This window comes from Callospermophilus lateralis, chromosome 1 (genome assembly GCF_048772815.1).
Source record: "Callospermophilus lateralis isolate mCalLat2 chromosome 1, mCalLat2.hap1, whole genome shotgun sequence".
Lineage (NCBI taxonomy): Eukaryota > Metazoa > Chordata > Mammalia > Rodentia > Sciuridae > Callospermophilus > Callospermophilus lateralis.
This window is the reverse complement of record NC_135305.1, coordinates 224,299,070-224,321,706: the sequence shown is the minus strand read 5'-3', so window position 1 is coordinate 224,321,706 and position 22,637 is coordinate 224,299,070. Positions and strand designations below refer to the sequence as shown.

At 55.0% G+C, this 22,637-nt stretch overlaps 1 protein-coding gene across 4 annotated transcripts in view; it reads left to right on the top strand.

Annotated features, from left to right (window-relative positions):
* Positions 1 to 7,690: 7,690 nt before the first annotated feature.
* Positions 7,691 to 22,637, top strand: part of Stk11 (serine/threonine kinase 11) — a 22,148-nt gene continuing 7,201 nt past the window's right edge. For 3 of the 4 annotated variants that reach the window (XM_077109857.1, XM_077109858.1, XM_077109860.1), the window contains exons 1-5: positions 7,691 to 8,069; positions 20,607 to 20,690; positions 21,155 to 21,244; positions 21,925 to 22,057; positions 22,140 to 22,276. In XM_077109857.1, the coding sequence (XP_076965972.1) occupies positions 7,780 to 8,069; positions 20,607 to 20,690; positions 21,155 to 21,244; positions 21,925 to 22,057; positions 22,140 to 22,276 (734 nt within the window). In that variant the 5' untranslated portion in view covers positions 7,691 to 7,779. The remainder of the gene's footprint in view (positions 8,070 to 20,606; positions 20,691 to 21,154; positions 21,245 to 21,924; positions 22,058 to 22,139; positions 22,277 to 22,637) is intronic. The other variant, XM_077109859.1, reaches the window with a different exon arrangement.

Sequence of the window (22,637 nt, the reverse complement as noted above, 5' to 3'; positions counted from 1 at the left end):
GGGGCTGTGGGTCCGATCCTCAGCACCACACAAAAATAAGTAAAATAAAGGTATTGTGTTCATCAACAGCTAAAAATTATATATGAAAAGATTGTGCCAGATGCGGTGGCCACCTCTGCTGTCCCAGCTACTCAGGAGGCCGGGGCAGGAGGACAGCAAGTGCCAGGCCAGCCTGGGCAGCTCAGTGAGGCCCTGTCTTAAAATAAAAAAATGAAAAAGGCAGGGGTGTGCCACGGTGGCGCAGGGCCTGCAGGGCAGGGCTGAGTACCTGGGCAGGGAGGTTTGAGGGGACCGAAAGTCCTTTGTCTTGATCAGGACAGTGAGTGTCCTTTTGTCAAAGTTCTTAGAACCGTTCACTTTCAGGGCGGACTTTTGTCAGCCTTTGCTTAATTTCCAGAGCTGCCGTGACAAGTGACCATGACCTGGGCCTTCAAACCCGGGAGACTCCTCTCCCCGCCCAGGGCCGTGTCCAGCTGGGTGTGGGGCCTCCTCCCTGCCTCTCCCACAGTGGGGGACCCAGGGCCTGGCTGGTGGTCGCGTCCCCAATCCCACCTCTGTCCCCACACGTCCTTTCCTCTGTCAATTTCCCTTGCCTATCTCCATAAAGACACTGTCATTTGATTTAGGGCCACCTAAGTAATCAGGATAACCTCATCCCAAGATCCTTAACTATCGGTGAAGACCCTTTTTGCTATTTTTAAGCAAAATCCTAGACATTGTGTCTTCATCCGCAAGTGTCTCCTGCCCACTCAGTTTCACCTGGAGGGATGATCCCACCCCAGGACTCCGGGCCATGCCTGGGGACATTGTTGCCACTAGGGAGTTCCTGCTCAGCACCCTGCAGGGCCCAGGGCCCCACTAGAATGATCCAGCCCAGTGCCTACGGTGCCCAGGAGGTGAAGTGTGGTGACTTGGGGGGGCTAGGATGGCATCGCTGCCCTGTGACAATTAAGTCCAACAAAGCACAGGAGTCCCGAGTATCTTTCCACGAGGAACGGCATGTGTGTTGGGACCCCTGAGACCTGGAGTGCATCCGTTGATCACACGCTCCCCCATCCACCCAGAGTTGCCCCTGCAGCAGGACACACCCGCCCCCTAGTGGCCGCAGAGTTCCACACAGACCACAGGCCCCTTTTCTAGGGGCATCTTAAACTGAATGGGGCCTGTGGGACCGCGGACAGCCCTTGTGGAAGGAGGCGACCTAGTTCTGCTGCAGAGGGGCTCTCACGGCTCACAGAGAGGGAGTGTGGTGGGGTCCGGGCCCCCAGACAGACAGGGGATGCAAGATGCTGCCTCTGCTCAAGGGAGGCCTGGAGGATGTGGGTCTGGCCTCAGAGCTGCAGGAAGCTGAGGGTCAGCAAGGGGGTTTGAGGGAAGGAGTGGGTCTGGGGCCTAGACGCAGCGGAGCCACTGCCTGCAGGCTGGGCTTGGGGTCTCTGTGGTGTGGGGTCAGAAGGGAGGCAGGAGGTTGGAGGAAGAAAGTGGGTGGGGGAGCGCTCGCCTAGCATGTGGGAGGAAATGGGTTCAATTCTGAGCACCACATTAAAAAAATATTGAGTCCGTCTACAACTACAACCTGGGTCCTGGAGACTGCAGCAGGCCTCCAGCAGTCACCTCCCCACCTGTGCCCAGGAGCTCCAGCTGGGCCCTTGCTAGTAGCCTGGAACTCCCTCCTGGTGCCTGGGCCTCTGGGCCTCCTACCTGCCCCCGCGGCCCACAACCCATGCTGGTTTTTTTCCTTGCCGACTGGGACTGGGGATGGAGCTGAGGGCCTCACGCATGGGGGCAAGTGCTCAGCCATCCCCAGCCCCTGGTTTCACACACGTGTTTTTACACTGAGTGTGTTTTCACACCAGCATGATGTCCAACCTTGCGTGCACCTCAGTGGGGGCATCTGAGGGGATGACCAGGAGGGCTTCTCAAGGATGGAGCCCTTGGGTGAAGGTCCATTTCTGTGGTGGTCACCAGTAGTTCATCTCCTTGGCCCCATCCCTGTGTTCCCTATATCAGGGAGTGAGGGGCTCTGTGAAGGGCAGTGGGCCCCACGGACACCATGGGGGTCAGATGCAGTCCCCCCGAGTCACTGGTGTGGGTGCAGGTCAGCAGTCCGCCTGGAAGCGGGTTGGGGGTCTGCTCCCCTCTGGTCCCCAGGAGGAACTTTCCAGGGCTGGTGTTATTTTCTGAGTCCCCTTGGGACCATTTTTGCATTGAAAGGTTTTTCATGAGAAATTCAGTTTTTTTTTTTAATGTCTATTCTTAAGTTTTAGGTGGACACAATACCTTATTTACATTTATGTGGTGCTGATAGAAGCCAGTGCCCCGAGGCTGGGGATGTGGCTCCAGCGGTAGCGCCTGCGGCCCAGGTTCTCAGCACCACATATAAACAAAGATGTTGTGTCTGCCAAGACTAAAAATTAAATATTAAAAAAATTTAAAAAAACAAAGCAAAACCCAGTGCCTCGTGCATGCTAGGCGAGTGTTCTGCCACTGAGTCACAACCCCAGCCCCAAATTCAGGTTTATTTAAAAATACTTTTCAGTTGTAGTTGGACACAATACCTTTACTTATTTATTTATTTATATGTGGTGCTGAGGATCCGACTCAGGGCCTCACATGTGGTAGGTGAACACTCTACCGCTGAGCCACAACCCCAGTACCCCCCGAAATTCAGTTTTTTTTTTTTTTAATTTTTTGAGTTGTAGATGGACACAATACCTTTTTATTTATTACTTTCATGTGGTGCTGAGGATCGAGCTCAGCAAGTGCTCTGCCCCTGAGCCCCACCCAGTCCGAGTTGAGTTTCTGACAGGAGATGGTGCAGGTTGCCGACCTCTTGTGGCCCGAGCTTCTGTTTGTTTCTAAAGCCATCTGTCCATTTCGGGTGAGCTATTGCATTTTTATGGGGAGGGAGTATTTTGAGGCAATCTTTCTTTGGTGGGGGGACACTGGGGATTGGACCCAGGTGCTCTTAACCACTGGGCCACATCCCCAGCCCTTTTTATATTTTATTTAGAGACTGGGTCTCAATGAGTTGCTTAGGGCCTAAGACGCTGGCTTTGAACTCCTGATCCTCCTGTCTCAGCCTCCCAAGTTGCTGGGATTATAGGCATGTGACACTGCACCTGGCTTATGATTATTTCTCTCCAAAGAATTTGGAAGGAGGCTGTGGTGCAGCTCAGTGGTAGAGTGCAGGTGTAGCATGGTACAGCGCCCGCGCGCGCGCACACACACACAATTTATTGATTATGCTCTGCTGTGTAGCTGGGTGGACTGGCACCCCCACCTCAGCATTGTACCAAGTGCCCTGCAAGGGATCCTCTAGCAACCTGAGAATCTGGGGGGTCCTCCTCAACAGGATGAGCACTGCTACTCTCAATTTTGCAAAGTTTTAAGGATATTAGACCGTGGGCTCACACCCCATCCAGGAGCCCAAACCCCATGGGCTCAGCTCCCATTATAAAAAGCCTCCTCTGTTCACTTAAATATGTTAGTTTAACCAGCCAACATATGTTGACGACTAAATGGGAAAGATTTGGATGGGGGGTTGGGGGTCCTGGGGCAAGTGCCTGTTTCTCGAATTACTCCAGAGGCTGAGGCAGGAGGTCATTTGAACCCAGGCATTAAAGACCAGCCAGGCAAGGTAACAAGACACCACATTAAAAAAAAAAAAAAATTTGGCCAGGTACAGTGGTGCACATCTGTAATCCAGCACCTTGGGAGGCTGGGGAGGGAGGACTGCGGATTCACAGCCAGCCTCAGCCACTTAGCAAGATGCTGTTTAAAAATAAAAAATAAAATAAAACAGGGGCGGTGCTGGGGATGTGGTTCAGTGGTTAAAAGTGTTCCTGGGTTCAATCACCCATACCAAAAAGAAATAAAATTTTTTAAAAGTTGGAGGAACACACTTGGAATGAAGTTGTAGAACATGCTAGGAAACTAATCCTAATCACATTAAAAAAAAAAAAATGTGGGAACAAGAGACAGGTCGTCTTAAGTTTGAATTCTGGCTCTGCCAGTCCCTGGCTGTGTGGTCTTAGGGAAGTGAGTTTCCATCTCTGAGCTTCCATTTTCTTCCCTGTGAGATGGAAAGGCTGCAGCACCAGACACACAGCAGCACTGGCTAGAGAGCTCCCATCCTAATTCCTGGAACTCGTGCCTTGACTTTATATGGGGAAAAAAGGTCTGTGAGATTGAGTCAGGGATTTTGAGGAACCGAGTTTGTTTCGAATGATCCAGGTGGATCCAATGCTGTCACCAGTGTCTTTAGGAGAGAGTGGGATTACCTCGCAGGGCCACGCCTGTCATCCAGCCACTTAGGAGGCTGAGGCAGAAGAATGGCAAGTTCCAGGGTAGCTTGGGCAACTTAGTGAGACCCTGTCACAAAATAAAAGGGCAAGGGGTGCAGCCCAGTGGTAGAGCACCCCTGGGTTCAGTTCCCAATATTAAAACAGCAAACAAATGGACAAAAAAAAAAAAAAAAATCTAAGATCACTTGTTTTTCCTAAATTAATTTACCCAGGCATGGCAGTCTAGTGAGTCGGGAGGCTGAGGCAGGAGGATGAAAATCCAAGACTTTCCTCAGCAACTTGGAGAGACCCTGTCTCAAAGGGCTGGGGAGTGGCTCGGTGGCTAGGCACCTCTGGAGTCACTCCCTGGTACTTTAACATTTTCACTTCTTCGTAGCTTCTTTATGGACTCTGTGGAGTTTTCTATGTCCAAGATCACGTCACCTATGGAAAAGGACAGTTTTCCCGCTTCCCTTCCAGCGACATGCTTTTCCATTCTTGCCTTCCTGCACTGCCACAAGCTCTGGGGACACGTCCATTCCACCTGGAGATGGCCTGCTTCCCATCATCCTTCCTCATGAGTGGCAGGGTTTAAAGCTGCCCGTTTTCAGGCTGGGGAAGTCACCCTGTTCCACCTCCCATAGCAGCCATGACACGCTGGCAGTAATTTTGGTGGGTTGTCATGGAAACAATGGTGATGCAGCTTGGAACAGCTTGGTCACCCCAGTCCCGCGTTGGGTACTCTGGAACCTTCTGCTTCCTGCTTGTGGATAAGGACTGTTAAGTGCTGACATGGCAGCAGAATGAGGAAGGTTCCGAACATGGGACGATGGACAGGAAGAGCCCAGGTCGGGTACTTCTGAAAGGTCAGCGCCTTACAATCTAACCTGGGAGAGTCTGATAAATGAAAAGGGCTGGGTGTGGCTCAGTGGTAGTGCACTTCCTAGCATGGGCAAGGCCCTGGGTTCCATCCACAACTTCAAACGTACACAAATACATAAACTTAATTAAATAAAAAGAAAAGACACCCACAGAATTTGTCAACAAATTCCTCCCGGCCTCCAGGCAAGCCATCTGTATCAGTCCATTTTTTGTTACTATAACAAAATAACTGAGGTGAGGGAACTTCCTCAGGGCAGGACTGCATGTGAATGGAGAGCGACTTAGTGGGGAGGGACTCGGGCTTTTTACATTTCTTTGTGGGAGGGAACCTAGGGCCTCCACACACACTAGGCAAGTCCTCCACCAGGGGCTACAGCCCAGCCCTCCTCCCTAACCGCCCAGGCTGGAGTTGCTCTTCTGTAACAACTGCCCTCACAAAAACTTAACTGGGGTCCAGAGGAACCTCCTTGATCCCTCCCACCACACAGCACCCCCAGTGACATAAGGACTCCCTGCCACAGCCCACCTCTTGAAGCATCCACCATCTCAAGGCTGCCACACTGGAAGGAGACAGTCCAGGGGAGCCCTCACGGCCCTCAACCCTGGCACTCAGGAGGGCTCCCTGGTTTGCCAGCCTCCACCAAGACCTCAAACCCAGCAGTACCTTCCTGTGCCCAGTGTGGGCATGCTTCTCCTTCTGGGGAGGTTTTTCTGGCGGGGGGGGGGGGGTTTACCGGGATTGAACCCAGTGGTGCTTTACCACTGAGCTACATCCCATCCCTTTTTATTTTGAAACAGGATCTTGCTCAGTTGCCCAGGATGGCGTCAAACTTGCCATCCTCCTGCACAGCCTCCCAAGTGGCTGGGATGACAAGTATGTGCCACTGGGCTTGTCCACAGACAGCTTCTGATTCAGGGCAGGAACACCCCTCACCGACAGGAAGACCAGGACACAAGGATCATGAGGCTATCTTGGAGGTCGGCCGCCACATGTTGCAAAAGGGCCCAGACCTAGGCCTCCCGAGGTGGGCCATATTAAGGGCGGGGGCTGCAGCGCTGGCCAAGTGCCAGCCGGGATCCCATCCCCAGCACCTCGGGAAGCAGTAAGCACTTCCACCACGTAGCTAGCGCGGTGGCAGTGCTCACCACCGGGTTCCGTAGCCAGCACTAAAACGAAACCCCAAACACAAGAGGCCACCCCCACCCCGCTGCCAAGCACCCCGAGGCGGTTCCCAGGGCACCCTACGGAGAAGCCCCGCGCCCGGCGCTTCCACGCTCCAGTCGGAGGCGACTTCTCTCCTGGGCGCACTCTGGCAGCACGTCCTGCCTCCCCCCCGAGAACCCCGCCGGGGGTTTCCGCTCGAGGCGTCCGGGCGCGGAGCCCAAGCCGCGCGAGCCCGCCCCGCCAGCCCCAGGGCAGCTGGACACCTCGGGTGCCCCAATTGGGACGCTCTCGGCTACTTTTTGACCTTTGACCCCTCCCCGAAGAGGAACTCGGGGGACGGGCCCTGGGAGGCGTCCCCACCTCACTCTCGGGACTCCAAAGCCACAGCCCCCGCCACGACCCCGCGACGGTTCCGCAAAGGTCGTTGGCGCCCGAGACCCCCAACCGCAGGACCAACCCCTCGGAGGTCACAGCCACCTCGCCCAACCCATACCCACTTCCCGCTCCACCTTTCGCCTGACCGGCGCCTCCGTCGGCCAATGAACGAGCCGCCTCCGCCCTCGGGCGGAGCAGAGCACCGGCCAATCCCTGCTCATTTCCCCGCCCAGATCCAAACGGTCCAATCGGCCAAGATCGAGGGGGCTGGTCTAGGAGGCGGGGCCGGCCGCGGCTGCCAACGGGCGTGCACGTCGATGCCGCGAGGGGGCGTGTCTCGCGGCGGGGCGTGCGGCGGCGGCGCGGCGCAGGGCGGTAAACAAGATGGCGGCGGCGTGTCGGGCGCGGAAGGGGGAGGCGGCCCGGGGCGCCCGCGAGTGAGGCGCGGGCCGTGAGGGCGGTGCCGGCGGCCCCGCGGGTGGCCTTGCATGGGCTGGGCCCCCCTCGCCGCCCCGCCTCCTGCTCTCGCGCGGCGGCCGCGGCGAGGGGGACGCGTCGCCCAGGCCTTGTCAGCCTCGGAAAGCCCCCGACCCGGAGCCTGCGGCCTGCGCCGCCCCGGCCGCCCGGAGCCCGCAGGCCGGACGCCCAGCGCGCGCGGCGGGGAGCGCGGTCGCGCCGCTGTCGGAGGGAGGGCGCCGCGAGGACGTCCGCGCGAGCCGGGCATGGACGGCGCGGACGAGCCCCGGCGCGGCCGCCTCGGCGCCTGACCGCGGGCCGGAGCGCCTGGACGATGACCTAGCGCCCCGCACCGGCCCGCCTCGCCAGGGCCCGCGGACCGCCGCCTCGCCCCGCCGCCCGCCCTCGGGCCCGCGGGCGCAGCGCGGACTGACCAGTGGACAGCCGCCCCGACGCAAGAAGAGCTCCCGTGGACTGTGGTGGGGGTGGGGGGTGGGGGGCTTCGTTGCCTTTTCCTTTTTTTGTTAAACGTTTGGAGGAGGGAAGTGGGGGTCGGAGAAGAGCCGCCCACAGAGGGGACAAGGGGGATCAGGGCTCCCCGGCGCCGGGTCCAGGATGGACGTGGCGGACCCGCAGCAGCTGGGCATGTTCACGGAGGGCGAGCTGATGTCCGTGGGCATGGACACTTTCATCCACCGCATCGACTCCACGGAGGTCATCTACCAGCCCCGCCGCAAGCGGGCCAAACTCATCGGCAAGTACCTGATGGGGGACTTGCTGGGGGAGGGCTCCTACGGCAAGGTGAAGGAGGTGCTGGACTCGGAGACGCTGTGCCGGAGGGCAGTCAAGATCCTCAAGAAGAAGAAGTTGCGGCGGATCCCCAACGGGGAGGCCAACGTGAAGAAGTAAGTGCGGCGTCGGGATCCTGCCCTCCGCGCTCCTCCCTCGGTTCCTTCCTTCCTTCCCTCCTTCCTCTCTCCCTCCTCTCTCCCTCCTCCTGTTCCTTCCTTCTCTCCTCCCTCCTTTTCTCTTAAAGACCCGCTCTGCTAACCAGGATATGCCAGCACCATGTCCTCCCAGCGTAGGACAGTGTGGTGGGGAGCCCGCGGGAGGACCTTCGCTAAGTCAGAGTGGGTCCTGGAGACGGGCATGAATTCCTGGGGCCCTCTAGGAGGACTCCTAACACGCCCGGTAGTCAGCCTCTTTGGGAAGGGAGCTTGCCTCTCTCCTCTCCCCAATGCCCATGGCCCTCTAGCTGTCCAGAGAACACAGGCACCCCGTGGAACCAGGTTGTGTTTATTTGGGCCCGGCGAGTTTGTGTGCTTGCCGCCAGCAGGTTTTCTGCGCAGTGTGTGGTCGTTACCAGGGCCAGGCTAAATGTGATTTGTTTATCCTGTCGGAGGGGAACCCTGTGGTTGCCAAAAATAATTGTTTGCACCAGCTTATCGGTCAGCGGGAGGGGAACCTAGCCCTTGTTGTTTGCCCAGGATGTGAGGCTGCAAGCATGCTGACTCTGAGCTCTGACCTGGTACCGACCTGAGCACTGGACCCTGAGCAGTGGTGGGCTTTCTGTTGTACTTTTTAAACAGATTCCACTAGGTGCCCAGCTGTCCCAGGCCTCCCTGTCAGGGGCTAGGAAGAAGCAGCTCCTCCCCAGGGCTGCCACTGCTCCCCCTAGCTGGGGGTGGCCTCCTTATCTCTACTGAACACTGCTCCTCCTCCCCATCCTCTTAACTTCAGAACTACCCCCCTCCCACCAGCCCCCATTTCTAAGAAGGGGCCTTATCTGCTGGACTGGGCTGCAGAGCTGGCGGGGACACCGTGCATGGTGGATGGTGACCTTGGACAGCAGTCCTGGGGAGGGCTGATCCCTGCTTGTGATCACGTCTTTGTCCCCATCATGTCATGGGGGGGTGCCCAGCTGGGCTTTCACTCACTTTAACAGCCTTGTAGGCTGAAGATTGCAACTGTGACCCACTGGAGAGGTGGGTGTTTTCCACTAGGTTTTTTTTAAAGCCTTGGCATTCAGCATGTGGACACCAAGAGATGACACCAGGTGTCCTGGGGTTGAGTTAGGTCATTTGTCTGTAAGGTGTCTTTGGGGTGAAGAGGGTGTGAGGGATCAGGAGAGACACATCTGGTGCTCTTTCCAGGGGCCAGTGATGCCCTTCTCCCAGGAGTTTGAGATCTGAGCTTCAATGTTGCCATTGTTCCATTAAACCAGAAGCCTGTGAGTGTGGAGTGGGCCTGTGGTCTGCCGGTCTGTCCTTGTTCTGGGAAGCCAAGGAGGTGCCAGTGTGGGCCATATTAGCTGGCTTCACCTGTCTGGGGAGTGTGGCACTGCGGGCTCGGGCCTCTGCACCTTGGAACTCCAGGAAACTGCCTGAGAGCACTTGTCCCATGGCCTGATACCTGTTGGCTGCAGGGGCCTGGGCCCAAGCCTGGCCCCCTCCCCTTAATGGGAACTGTGTGCTACCCTCTGGTCCTGCCTGTGTGGGGAGTGCCAGAGCGCCCTAGAGCACGCTGCACGACACATGCCACACCATACCTTTCACTGTGCCATTTCTGCCTTTCCGGAGCCACCATGCAGGAGTGGGACTGATGTCGTGGGAGACAAAGGGCTCCCAGAAAGTTCCCTCTAGGTGTGTCCGGTGTACTCCTCACTGCTCAGGGCTGGGCCCTTCTGGCCGTGTGTTGGTGTGCTTGGGAGGAAGCCATTTGTGCGTTTCTGGGTCTTCAGGTATATGCCTGGCTGGTGGCAGTAGTTTTCAGTGGGTCAGTGGGCCACGCCCTCAGCACTGGAAGTAACTTGTTGGGTGGGTAAGGACCAGGAGGTTCTGCCTGCAGCAGACCAAGGATTGATGTGTCCAGGTGTGCAGTGTTGAGCAGTCACAGGCAAGGTCAGTTAGAGGGTGTGTCACTGCATACAGGGGCGTAGGGAGAAGACCTGGACCATACGTGTTTGAGCCCCTGGTTTCTTGACTGGCCACTGAAGGTCCAGAAAACATGAGTACCCAGAGCCATGGGGAAGAGCCTGAGGATGGCAGTGGACGTGGCTGTTTGTGGGAAGAACAGGAGAGGGAACTGAGGCTGGGCTCTCACTGAGGTCCCCTACACATGGCCCCTGACCCAGCTAGTCTCACAGCTGTAGACCCCAGCCTGGTGATGAGCTACTATCAGCCTGGATGTGGAGGTATCCTGGTGGGGGGGAGCCCTTGGAATGCAGTGAAGGCCCTGTCTGTCCTGTCCTGGCCACCCGCTCACACACACTGGCCATGGACATCTGGTTTTAGAGGCTGGGTTTGCAACTGAGGCAGAAACTGCTGTGCCTCCTGACTGCAGCCCCATCAGAGCCACCCTGCTCTGGGAGCCAAGAGTGCAAGTGGGGCCTGCTCTGCACAGAGCTCTGGGAAGGAGAAGGACTGTCCTCTAGTCAGTGCTGTACTCCAGCCCACCACACCGCCAGCTGGCTGCAGGGAAAAAGGCCCCTTTGTCTGCAGGAAGCTCAATAAACTCCACTCAAATTGTCTCTCTCATGATGAAGTGTTCAGAACCTCACAGACATGCCTGGAAGTCCTGTCCCCCAGTTTGCGTTGAAAGCTTTTTCTTAGCGTACGATGTTGTGGATCTTTGCCAAGGTGGTGGTCATGTAGATGGATGGAACTGGTCGGGTAGCCTTCCTTGCCTTCCCTCTTCCCTTCCCTGGAACCTGGAAGGCTGTTGTGGAACCTGTGCTTGGTCCACTCTCTCTGTGAGAACTACTATGCCAAAGTAGCAAAGTTTCAGAAAGTTTTAAAAAATTATTAAAAACTGGGGCACCTGGCTTTTAATCATGTTTTACCTGTTTTTTGTTTTGCTCCGATGCTGGGGGTGGAGCCAGGAACCCATGAATGCCAGGCAAGCTCAACCCACACCATGTCTAGCCATAAGCAAGCTTTGATGAAAGGTAAAATTCTCCTGAGGATCATTTTACTACATTGTGTCCACGTGTTTTCACAGTGGGTGGTGGACTCCCACAGGTGGGTCATGCAAGGACTGGGCAAGGAACCATGCAGTCTTCTCTCTGGGGGTGAGGGGCTCTGTGCAGGCAAAGACCACAATGAGTAGGTAATTCCTCCTTTTGGACACAAAATGTGCTGTCTTTGCTGGTTGGTAGTAGAGACCTCCAGTTTTGTGGGATGTGAGATAGCTTCTGAACCTCACCATCCCAATGCAGGGGCAGCTAGGGACAAGGCAGGCCATGGCCCCACACCACTTCACTTGTGGACAGTGAGATTACAGTTTTGTTTCATGTGATGTTGACCTGTGACACAGAGGGTAATTCTGTATGTTTTCCCCAAACTACTTTTTTTTTTTTTTTTTTTTTAAGAGAGAGGGAGAGAGAGAGAGAGAGAGAGAGAGAGAGAAGTTTAATATTTATTTTTTTTTTTAGTTATTGGCGGACACAACATCTTTGTTTGTATGTGGTGCTGAGGATCGAACCCGGGCCGCACGCATGCCAGGCGAGCGTGCTACCGCTTGAGCCACATCCCCAGCCCCCCCCCAAACTACTTTTTGAGATTGTTTTTTTTTCTGCTTTGTCCATGCTGACCCCAAAGGCCCCGGCTCATGAAGTGTTCCTCCCACTTCAGCCTCTCGAGTAGCTGGAACGACTCTGCGCCTGGCTCCCCTTCACCATCTAGAGACATGTAAAAGTGACTACCACAGCTGTGGTGCGGAGGCAGGCAGTGCTACTTGACGCCTGCCCTCCAGCCCAGCAGACTCCTTTGTCTGCAGGTCTTGGTTGGCTGTGTGGCACCAGCTCCCACTGGCCTTTGCTCCTGATGTTCCAGTGCCATTGCATAGCCCAGGCTGGGTTCCACGAGTTACATCTTACAAGCAGGCACCAAGGTCTGCGGGCCTTAGCACCAGGGGTGGGACTCGGAGCCAGAGGAAGCATGTATTTAATGAGCTGCTATTGACACCTCTTTGGGGCCTGGTCCCCCAGCCTGCCGGTGTGGTTGGTCATACTGCAGTTCTGACCACCTGTCTGGGGCAAGGGAGCATCTGTAGTGTGGAGTCCTGTTTCTGTGGGACACAGTTGGGCGGGGGTGGGGATGGGGGTGAGGGGCACACCATGTACTGCTGTTCCTGTGTCTCGGGAGCTTCAGGCTGTAAGTGATTGGCAGGAGCATGTTATCCCAAAGCACCTGTTGCCACTGCTGGAGCCCTGGGGGTGGGGGTGGGGGTGGGTGTAGTGGCTGGCCTCCCCCTAGGGCCAACTGAAAATGCATGTGGGGGGATTTGAGTGCCTGACCTCCATGGGCAGGGCCCTCCCCTGAGGTTGGCTGGTGGAATCTTGGATCTAGATGGTAAATAGCTAGGATTTTAGCAAGTTGGGAATCAGAGGCTTGGACTTTGTGGGCTTTCATTCCCACTTCTACCAGAACATTCGGAATGGACTTTATGAGGCTCTGGAGTCTATGGAAGCTTGTGTCCCCACCCCCTGTATTGGGAAGAGTGCCACTGCAGTGCCCAGGTCAGCTGGCACCAGAGGGCACAGGGCTTCGGTACCTTCATGTGCCCCCATAGGCTTCTGCTTGATTTCTTCCCTACCAAGGGTGCCTCTGGAGTGAGGTGGAAACTAGGCCGGTCTGTACGGCTGTCGGACAGCTAGCGGAGGAAATGGGTTAACTGCCTGGGGGTCAGGTTGTGCCCTTAGCCATGTGGGCTGTGCAGTGGATTGGGCACCTATGCCAGGCTGTGGCAGGGGTGAAGGCGTGGATTGCTGGTCCTTGTCGTGCAGCCCCGAGTGCCCACTGGAGGTACGTCTGGGAAGCCAGTCCACCATGTCCCTGAATTGGACTTCCTTCCTTCCTTCCTTCCTTTCATTTATTTATGTGCCTTTATTCCACTTATTTATTTTTATGTGGTGCTGAGGATTGAACCCAGGGTCTTGCACGTGCGAGGCAAGTGTTCTACCGCTGAGCCACCACCCCAGCCCCAGGACTTTCTTTTTTTAAACAGCTTTTTATTTATTTATTTTGGTACTGGGGATTGAACTCAGGGGCACTTGGCCACTGAGCCACACCCCAGTCCTATTTTTTATTTTATTTAGAGACAGAGTCGCACTGAGTTGCTTAGCACCTTACTATTGCTGACGCTGGCTTTGAACTCGTGATCCTCCTGTCTCAGTGTCTGGAGCCGCTAGGATCACAGGTGTTTACCTGTTCACCTTGCCTGGCTAACTTCTTTTTTTAATACTTTTGGTTGGGGCTGGGGATGTGGCTCAAGCGGTAGCGCGCCCACCTGGCATGCGTGCGGCCCGGGTTCGATCCTCAGCACCACATACAAACAAAGATGTTATGTCTGCCGAGAACTGGAAAATAAATATTAAAAAAAAATTTCTCTCTCTCTCTCTCTCTAAAAAAAAAAAAATACTTTTGGTTTACTTATTTATTTTTATGTGGTGCTGAGGAACAAACCCAGTGCCTCACTCACACAGGCTAGGCAAGTGCTCTACCACTGAACTACAACCCAACCTCTTTAAATAATTTTATTGGGTTAGGGTTAGGGTTTATTGGCATAATTCACATATTATAAAACAAGTCCACCTTTTTATTTATTAACTTTGCAGTTTTGGATATTAAATCCAGGGATGCTCTACCACTGACCTACACCTGTAGTATGCTGCTAAGAATCGAACCCAGTGCCTCATATGTGCTAGGCAACCACTCTACTACAGAGCTGCAACCCTAGCTGCACCCCCCAGTTCTTTTTATTTTTTATTTTGAGGCAGGGTCTTGCTAAGTTGTTCACACTGACCTTAAATTTGCATCTTCCTGCCTCAGCCTCCTGAATCTCTGGGATGACAGGCAAGGCCCCGTGCCCGGCTCGGTGGCACTTACTTAGTACATGGATAGAGTTGCACAGCCACCACCACTGTCTAGCTCCAGGATGTTACATGACCTTCACCCCTCAAAAGAGTCCTGTCTCCTTGGCAGCATAGATAGGCTGAGGCAGGAGGATCACAAGTTCTCGGCTAGCCTGGGCAACTTAGCAAGACCTTGTCTTATAATCAGCAATAAAAAGGGCTGGGGATGTGGCTCAGTGGTAAAGTGCCTCTGGGTTCAGTCCTCTGCACCAAAAAAACAAAACAAAAGCCCTGTCCCCATGAGCCCCATTCCGCAGCACCACAAGTTCACATCTGTCTCTGCACTCTCCTATCCTGGATGTGAGCTGTCACTGGGTCACACACTATGGCCTTGTGTGTCTGATTCTCACACTGCATCTGTGTCACCTTGCTCTTGCCCAGCCCAAGGATGCTCCAGGTGTGTGTGGACCACGCTGTGTCCATTCATCCCTTGATGGACACCCTGACTTTTCTCACCCTTTGGTGACTGTGGACTGTCTGTCATGAATGTGTGTCCTGGTGTTGATATGGAGTTGTGCTCTTCGCCAGCTTCCTCTCCTAGTCCGCTCACACACCTCTGAGAGCCTTTACTGATTGATTTGTTTGCTGGTGCTGGGGTGAAACCCAGGGTCTCATGCTTGCTGAGCTGCACCCCTCAGAGGTGGGCTTTTCTTTTAAAGCATCAGTAGAGACTCAGCTGAAGTCTGGAGATTTTTCTCAGTGCCCATCAGCAGTGCCGTAACCACCTCTGGTGTACCCCTGGGAGCCTCTTTGCTTCTGGGCCTGAGGAAGGATGTCTGGGACTGCAGGTGACCTCTTTTGCTTGCATGCTGGGCGTGGCCACGGGCCTGGCCTGGGTCTCCCCTGTGACCAACTCTGGAGGTAGCTGCTTCCGGTTCCTGTCTTCTGTCATCTCACATGGCTTTCACAGCCCTCCTTCCTAGTTCCTTTTCTGGTTAATCAAGTCAGTTAGCCACCCTCTTTGGGCAGCATGGGCAGGCTTCTGGGGGCAGCAGCCAGGCAGGTTGCTCCTGGTGGACGGAAGGCGCTGCTTCCTTTGCTCAGGAGCACTTCCTGCATCTCTGTCCAGCGTGGAACTGCTGATTTAAATATCACTTTTCTTTTTCCTTTTCTCTTTTCCTTTCCTTATCTGTGGAAAACACTGAGAATGGCAGGTGGGGCAGGCGGGCTCCTCCTGCTGCTGAGGTTTTTTTTCATATATATATATATATTAGTGGTTGGTGAACCTTTATTTTATTTATTCACATGTGGTGCTGAGAATCAAACCCAAGACCTCACGCATACTAGGCAAGTGCTCTACCACTAATCTTCAACCCCAGCATCTCTATTTTTTTCTTGGTACAAATAACGTGGCTTATATATGGACACAGAATGTTTTGGTCCCCTTGATTAGAGTGCACGTATGTACACTATACCTATAGAAAGAGTATTTATTTATTTATAGTTTTGAGACAGAATCTCTCTAAGTTGCCTAGTTTGGCCTTGAACTTGAGAACCTCCTGCCTCCACCACACCCGGATGAATTCATTCCTCTTGATCCTGATAATTGCACAATTTTCTTAATTTAAATTTAAAATTATCTAAGCCAGGTGAAGGGATGTACACCTGTCATCCCAGCAACTCAAGAGGCTGGGGCTAGAGGATGGAAAGTTCAAGGCCAACCTGGGAAACTTAGTGAAATCCTGTTTCAAAATATAAAGGGCTTGGGGGTATGCTTTCCCAACATGCGTGAAGCCCTGGTCTCCATCCCTAGCACTGCACAAACAAAATATTGTCTCTTTGGAAAAGTTTCCTATGTTACTTTTTTCAATTGAGGTTTTTGGGGGGTTTTTAGTCCATTTTTTTTCTAGTCCAGTTTTTTAAATAGTTTTTTAGTTGTTGATGGACCTTATTTTATTCATTTATTCATATGTGGTGCTGAGAATTGAACCCAGTGCCTCACCCATGCAAGGCAAGAACTCTACCACTGAGACACAACTCAGTCCCAAAGTCCATTATTTAAAAAAAAAATTTAAGGCATCGATGGACTTTAATTTTATTCATTTACTTATTTATATGCAGTGCTGAGGATTGACCCAGTGGCTCACACATGCTCGGTGAGTGCTCTGCCACTGAGCCACAACCCTAGCTGCTCTAGTTCATTTTTTAAAATTGATTTATTCCATCAACCTGTTAGGAAGTCACCTCAGGAAGACAGGTAAGGAATCAGCAGCCAGCCTCAGTAGAGTGTTAAGTGGAGGGCTGCAGAGAATCTGAACAGCGCCAGAGGTTCTGGTCCCTCCTTGGTCTGATGTCCTCAGTGCCATGATTGTTAAGATCTTTCCCAATAGTCGAAAGTCTGCTGCTGTGTGACTTCTGGGCCAAAACAGGTCACAGAACCAGTCTATTGCCTTTCCTGCTGTGAAATGATTGCCACTTTTTTTGTACTTGGGACTGGACCTGGAGGCATGCTGGTAAGGGCTCATTGCCCAGCATGCACCTGCATGAGTGGAGCGCTTCTCCAGAGATGTGCCCGTGCCTACCTGAGCCCCAGTTAGATGCCACCCCTTGTTGGCCCCACTAGGACCTCAGGGAGAGTTGGTTTGGGGAGTGAATGGCAGGTGCTGGAGAAGTCTGAGAGAAGGCAGCTCTTCACTGCATCTGGGATGCCTGTGGCTTGTGGCTGTGGCAGCTGGTGACGTGGACTCTATGCCCTAGACCCTAAGAAAGAGCTGCAGCTCACTGCCCTCAAAGGCCTTGGGGGAGATAGGAAGCCCTGGGTCTGCTTGGCCCTCCATGCAGGGGTGTTTCCTGTGAGCTGGAAATGGGAGGTCTTCTATAGAGAAGAGCCAGGAAGCCAGGGCTACTGTAGGAGTCCAGGTGGACAAAGTCCCACAGAGTAGAAGGGGAGACTGGGCAGGTCCAGGTGCCCCAGGGCTGAGGGGTAGCAACTGTCACTCAGATGGGTGTGTCCACTGGATGGGGGCAGAGACCATGGAACCAGAGGAGCCTTTGAAAACAGTGCTATATGCGTGAGCAGTGGCTGGGTCTGGGGGTCAGCACTGGATGCCAGGCCAGGAAGGCCCTGGGGAGGGCAGCACTGAGCCTCACCTGCTGTAGTGCTGCCTCAGGAGTAACTGGGTGATGTCAGGACTAGGGTGCACCTGGCATGCAGTGGAATAAGACCAGGGTCACTGCTCAGCACTTGTAGTTCCCAAAACACCCTACCCCAGAGGGCAAACTGACCCAGTGTCCATCATGGTACCAAAGGGAAAAGCCTGTTAAGTATTTGCAAAAACGTGTTGAGTCCATTTCTGGTTTTCAGTAGATGCCAGAATATACTCCTGACGTTGCAGACAGTATAAACCGGGGTCCAGCTCCTGGGCCTGACCACCTCAGCATGTGGGTTTCAATGTGGACAGCACCCTAGGGCCTTAGCAGGGCAAGTGATCGTGGATACTGGCACTCAATGAGAATTGGGCAGAATGCTTGACAGGGCAGGGTGCAAGATTGGGGTGACCACTTTTCTTCTCTGGGCAGCCCCTGAGCTGTTGGGGACATTCCAGAGGGCCTGTGTTGACTTGGGAGTCGGAGGCCTCCTGCTCTCTGGTCTCTGAGGAGCAGGCACATGTGGAGCTGCATGCTGTGCACTTCCTTGGAGGGTGCTGGAGTCTGCCCAGGGCACCGGCTGGGGCAAGGCCTGCGCCTAGAAGGTGCTCAGAGCTGGGCTGTGGCATGTGTGTCAAAGGGTGGAGGTAGGGGCCTGTGCTGTGGAGGGCCTACTCCTGCACAGCAAGCCTTGGCGTGAGCAGGTGCCCCTGCTGTGGCTTCTCTCTGGTACATTGAGGGCTTGGGCATGACAGGTGGCCTCCGTGTGTAGACATAGCTGCATGGAGGACCAGCCTTTGCCTCAGCTTCTCTCCTCTCCTTCCTGCAGCCAGGATCCATGGGAGCCTGGGGTTGTATGGGCCTGTCCCTGCCACAACCAGCGGGCAAGTGAGCCAGGCTGCCCAGGCCCTGGGGGTCCTCACCCTCCAGACCTGGCCCAGGTTTTGGGAGCTCAAGAGGAAGAGGTGGGGCCGGTGGTGGGAGTGAGCAGGAGGCAGGGACAGGAGTGACGTGGTTGCCCTCACTGTCTCTGGGTTATTGTCTCTGGGTTCCTGCCTCCTCAGTACTTTGCAGATGTGTGATGGGTGGCTCTGCAAAGGACCCCCTGAGCCTGGAGGCTGTGGCCTAGGCTCTGTGCCGCCCGCCTCCCATCTCCCTTCTGCCTCTGCTTGAGGAGGCTCAGGGTCTTGGTGTCAAGAGAGGTGTGCCTGTGGCTGCCTGTCTCCTTGGAGGCGGAGGCACACCTGCCTCCTAGGTCTGTGACCCCAGTGGCAAGTGAGTCCAGGACCACAGAATGGACTGAGGCCGAGCCAGCAAGACCTCCTGAGCCCACGCTGCAATCTCCTGAGGAGGGAGTGGCCCTAGCTGTGTCCAGCCTGATCCTTAGTGTCCTCCATAGGTCTGGGTGCCTGCCAGGCTGAGAACACAGGCACAAGCCAATCTGTAAATAACCTCCCTGGGTCCTGCCATTGTACTCAGAGAGAATGGCACTGCCAGCCGAAACAAGCCCCAAATGCAGCCCTGTGGGGCCGTGGCCACACCCCCACCTGCTTCCTTTCCTCCCTCCTTTTCCAGCCCTTCCCCAAACTGACCGTCACTCTTCACACCCAGCCCTGCTCCAGGGTCCCCTCCCTACCCTGTCCTGGTAGGAGACCTCCCTCGATTCAGTGAGGGATGAGCAGCACAGAGTCGCAGGATCGTTGCACTGGGGTGGCGGCAAGGGCACCCAGGGACAGGGGCGGCGGTGGGGGGGCCAGGCAAACTCAGGGGACACTCTCTCTTTTTTATGTGTCATGCTTGGGCTTCCTGGGTTTTTTTCCCCCTTGTTGATTGATCTCTATTTTATTTATTTATACATGGTTCTGAGAATTGAACCCAATGCCTCACGTGTGCCAGGCAAGTGCGCTACTGCTGAGCCACAGTCCCGGCCCTTCCTACTTTTTTTTTTTTTTTTTTTTAAGAAATTCTTTTTGGCACTAGGGGTTGAATCCAGGGGCCCTCTACCACTGACTTACTCCAGCCCTTTTTATATTTTTTATGTTGAGACAGGGTCTTGCTAAGTTGCTGAGGTTGAGGTTGGCCTCTAACTTGTGATTCTCCTGCCTCAGCCTTCGAGTCACTGGGATTTACGGGTGTGTGCCACCTCATCAGCAGGATTTTTTTTTTTTTTTAGACTTTAATCAGGATGAAGCTTATATACTACATATTATGAGTGTTGCCACAATCCAGCATGAGAACCTTTTGTATGGAACAAAGGAAACTCCCATTCCTAAGAGCAGTCGTTCCCCCTGCCCCAGTCCCCCCAGTCCTGCACTCATATATGTTTGGTCGCTGGGCCCTCCTGTCACTGGGCTCATACTGCTCACTGAGCAAGCACAAGGTCCTCAGGTCCACCTCGCTGCAGCTGTCGCTGTGCTCCTGCCCCGGCCGAGGATGCTGCAGGTGTGGATGTGCCAACTGTGTGTCCTTCACCCTCCTGTGTACTTGGGCTGCTCACGTTGTGTGTGCTATGAGTGTCCTGCATAGGTGCCTAGGATGACGTTTTTGGTCCTTCTGGACAGCTGCTGGGTAGGGGTTCCCAGGTCGCCAGCTCACAGACCTGGGTAGGAGGCTCCTTGCTGGTCAGACTTGGTCTGCGGCAGTGAAGCAGTGCCAGGGTCTCTGCTGGAGGCCGGTCCTGCTGTGGGGGTCCACAGGCACGCTCATCCTGCCCATGCCTTCTTGACCATCCTTCTGCCACTGGGGCTTGTCTGGGTGGTGTGCCCAGGGAGTGGACCTAGGGGGTTGTGGGTAGGATGCCTGGAGGTGTCGCCTTTTAGTACAAGGAGGGTTATGGAGCCACCTCCAGCACACAGCAAGTGTGCGTGCACTGACATCAGTGAAGCACAACTATTATTTATTTATTTATGAAGCACAACTATTATTCTTGAGTTGAAAAAGTCTGGCTGGAGCTGGGCACGGTTGTACACACCTATAATCACAGCAGCTCAGGAGGCTGAGGCAGGAGGATCACAAGTTCGAGGCAATTTAGTGAGGCCCTAAGCAATTTAGCAAGACCCTGTCTCAAAAAATAAAAGGTCTGGGAATGTTGCTCAGTGGTTAAATGTCCCTGCGTTCAGTCCTGGCACCAGTAGGGGGTGGTCCTCTTACGCTGGTACCCTAGCAAACCTGACCATACATAGCAGTGGCAGCAAGACCTTCCCAGATGGCTCAACGTTGCTGGCCACCGGGCTGCCTCGGCAGACGTGTGGTCCCTGTGTGGAAGGTGTTCAGCCCAAGCCCTGGCCCTGAGGTGGCCCAGGGAGACCTGACCTGACTTCTGTAGCTGATAGGCCTCCAGGGGAAGGGGCAAGGGGTGAGATGCTGTGCTGTCGTGGAGCCTGTGCTGACGGGCCGGGGTCACTGAGGTTGAGGCTTGCTGTCACCCGCCTTCTCACTCCAGGGAGATCCAGCTCCTGAGGCGTCTGCGGCACAGAAACGTCATCCAGCTGGTAGACGTGCTATACAACGAGGAGAAGCAAAAGATATATCCTTTCTGCTGAGGGACTTTGGGGTGGGTGTCCTATGTGCAGGCCCTTGAGAAGGTTTTGACCCCACATCCTGGAGACCCTCCCTGGGGACAGTCCCTGTGGACAGCGCTGTCCCACAGTCCTGCCCCTGGGGCAGCAGCTATACCAAGTCCTTGTTCCATCAAGGTGTGTACTGCTGGCAGGTCCAGCACTGCCCTCTGGTGGCTCTTCTGAGATCCTGCAGAGGTAGGGGCCCTGGTGGGCTCTCGTGATAGCCAGGACTCCGAGAGAGTGTAGGGACCTGTGCTCCTTGTTTCCTGCCCTAAGCATGGCTGTTCATCTTCATTAACTCAGTTACTCTGGGCCCGGGGTCTCTCTGGGGTGGAAGCTGCAGAGCCGTCCCTCCTGGCTGCTGCCCTGGTCTGGGGTGGGTGGGCCCTGCCCATGAGCCACCCATGAGCATGTTTCCTTAGTGCCCCACGTATATGGTGATGGAGTACTGCGTGTGTGGCATGCAGGAGATGCTGGACAGTGTGCCCGAGAAGCGCTTCCCTGTGTGCCAAGCCCACGGGTGAGTGAGCTGTGGCAGAGCCCACCAGCACTCCCAGCACACACAGGTCCAAGGCTTGGACCATCTAGTCCCATGTTCAAACTGAATTTCCTGATGACCACGGGAGTGAAAACCCAGGTTTTTTAAGAGTAGTTTGGGGGCATGAGTGTGGTATCCACAGCCCAGCTGCTGCAGAACTGCCCATCATGGGGCCCTCCTGCCTATCAGAACTTGGGTTCCCACTCCCAAGGCCTGTAGCCCCTCCCCCTGGGAAGCACTGTGGCTTTGAGACCTGCTGGTTGTCAGGAAGGCCCTGGTGGCTGCCTGTGGCCTGGTTGGCCCTGCTAGGTGGCAGCAGTCAGGAGGCTGCAGCACCATGGGGGTGAAGAGAGATCAAGGTTTGAGCAAGACTTTAGGGTCCGGGGAGCCTGGGATACCAGGGGCCAGCCAGGCCAGTGGGGTGAGCCTGGGGTCCCTGGCCTATGGGGGAGATAGCACAGCCATGTGGGACCCCAGTGGACTCAGCTTCAGCCAGTGGTCTCTGAGGTTCCCTGGTCTGTTTGCCTGGACCCTGAGCAGCTATCCTGTAGCCTCTGGTCTGTGCGAGACTCCTGGACTGCACAGATCTTGTCCTGGGTGGTCCTGGTGCACCAGTGGAAAGTCAGGAGGCCAGGCAGCTAAGACATGTGCCTCCCTGGCAGGTACTTCTGCCAGCTCATCGACGGACTGGAGTACCTGCACAGCCAGGGTATCGTGCACAAGGACATCAAACCCGGCAATCTGCTGCTCACCACCAGTGGCACACTCAAGATCTCCGACCTGGGTGTTGCAGAGGTAGGCGCCTGTTTCCGCGAGGAGAGTCGGGGTGTGGGTTCCTCCCCTGGCGCTCCCTGAGGGCCACGTGGCACTGCTGCAGGCCCTGCACCCTTTTGCTGCGGATGACACTTGCCGGACAAGCCAGGGCTCCCCAGCATTCCAGCCGCCTGAAATTGCCAATGGCCTGGACACCTTCTCTGGCTTCAAGGTGGACATCTGGTCAGCTGGAGTCACACTGTAAGTGCCCTGGACTCTAGTCCCACCCTGAATATGCAGTGTGTGCAGCGTTGAGGGGCTATAGTGATTCTCTGGCACCCACAGGCCCTGTCAGGCATAGGGTGTGGCTGTAAGTCCAGACCCTCACACCTCCAGACAGCTCCTGGGTAGGTGTGCACCTTTGTGGAGGTAACAGGTCACCTATCCCACGTTCCCCTTCTCATAGTGTGCAGTCACTGGGTTCTGGTATGTCCAGAGTGGCTCGTCCCCATCTCTAGCTAATTCCTAATGCTTACATCACCCCAGAGAAAGCCCTGCCAGCGAGCATGGCCTCAGGACTGTTGGCCCCATGGGCTCAGGGCATGCTCCCCTCTCCCACCTC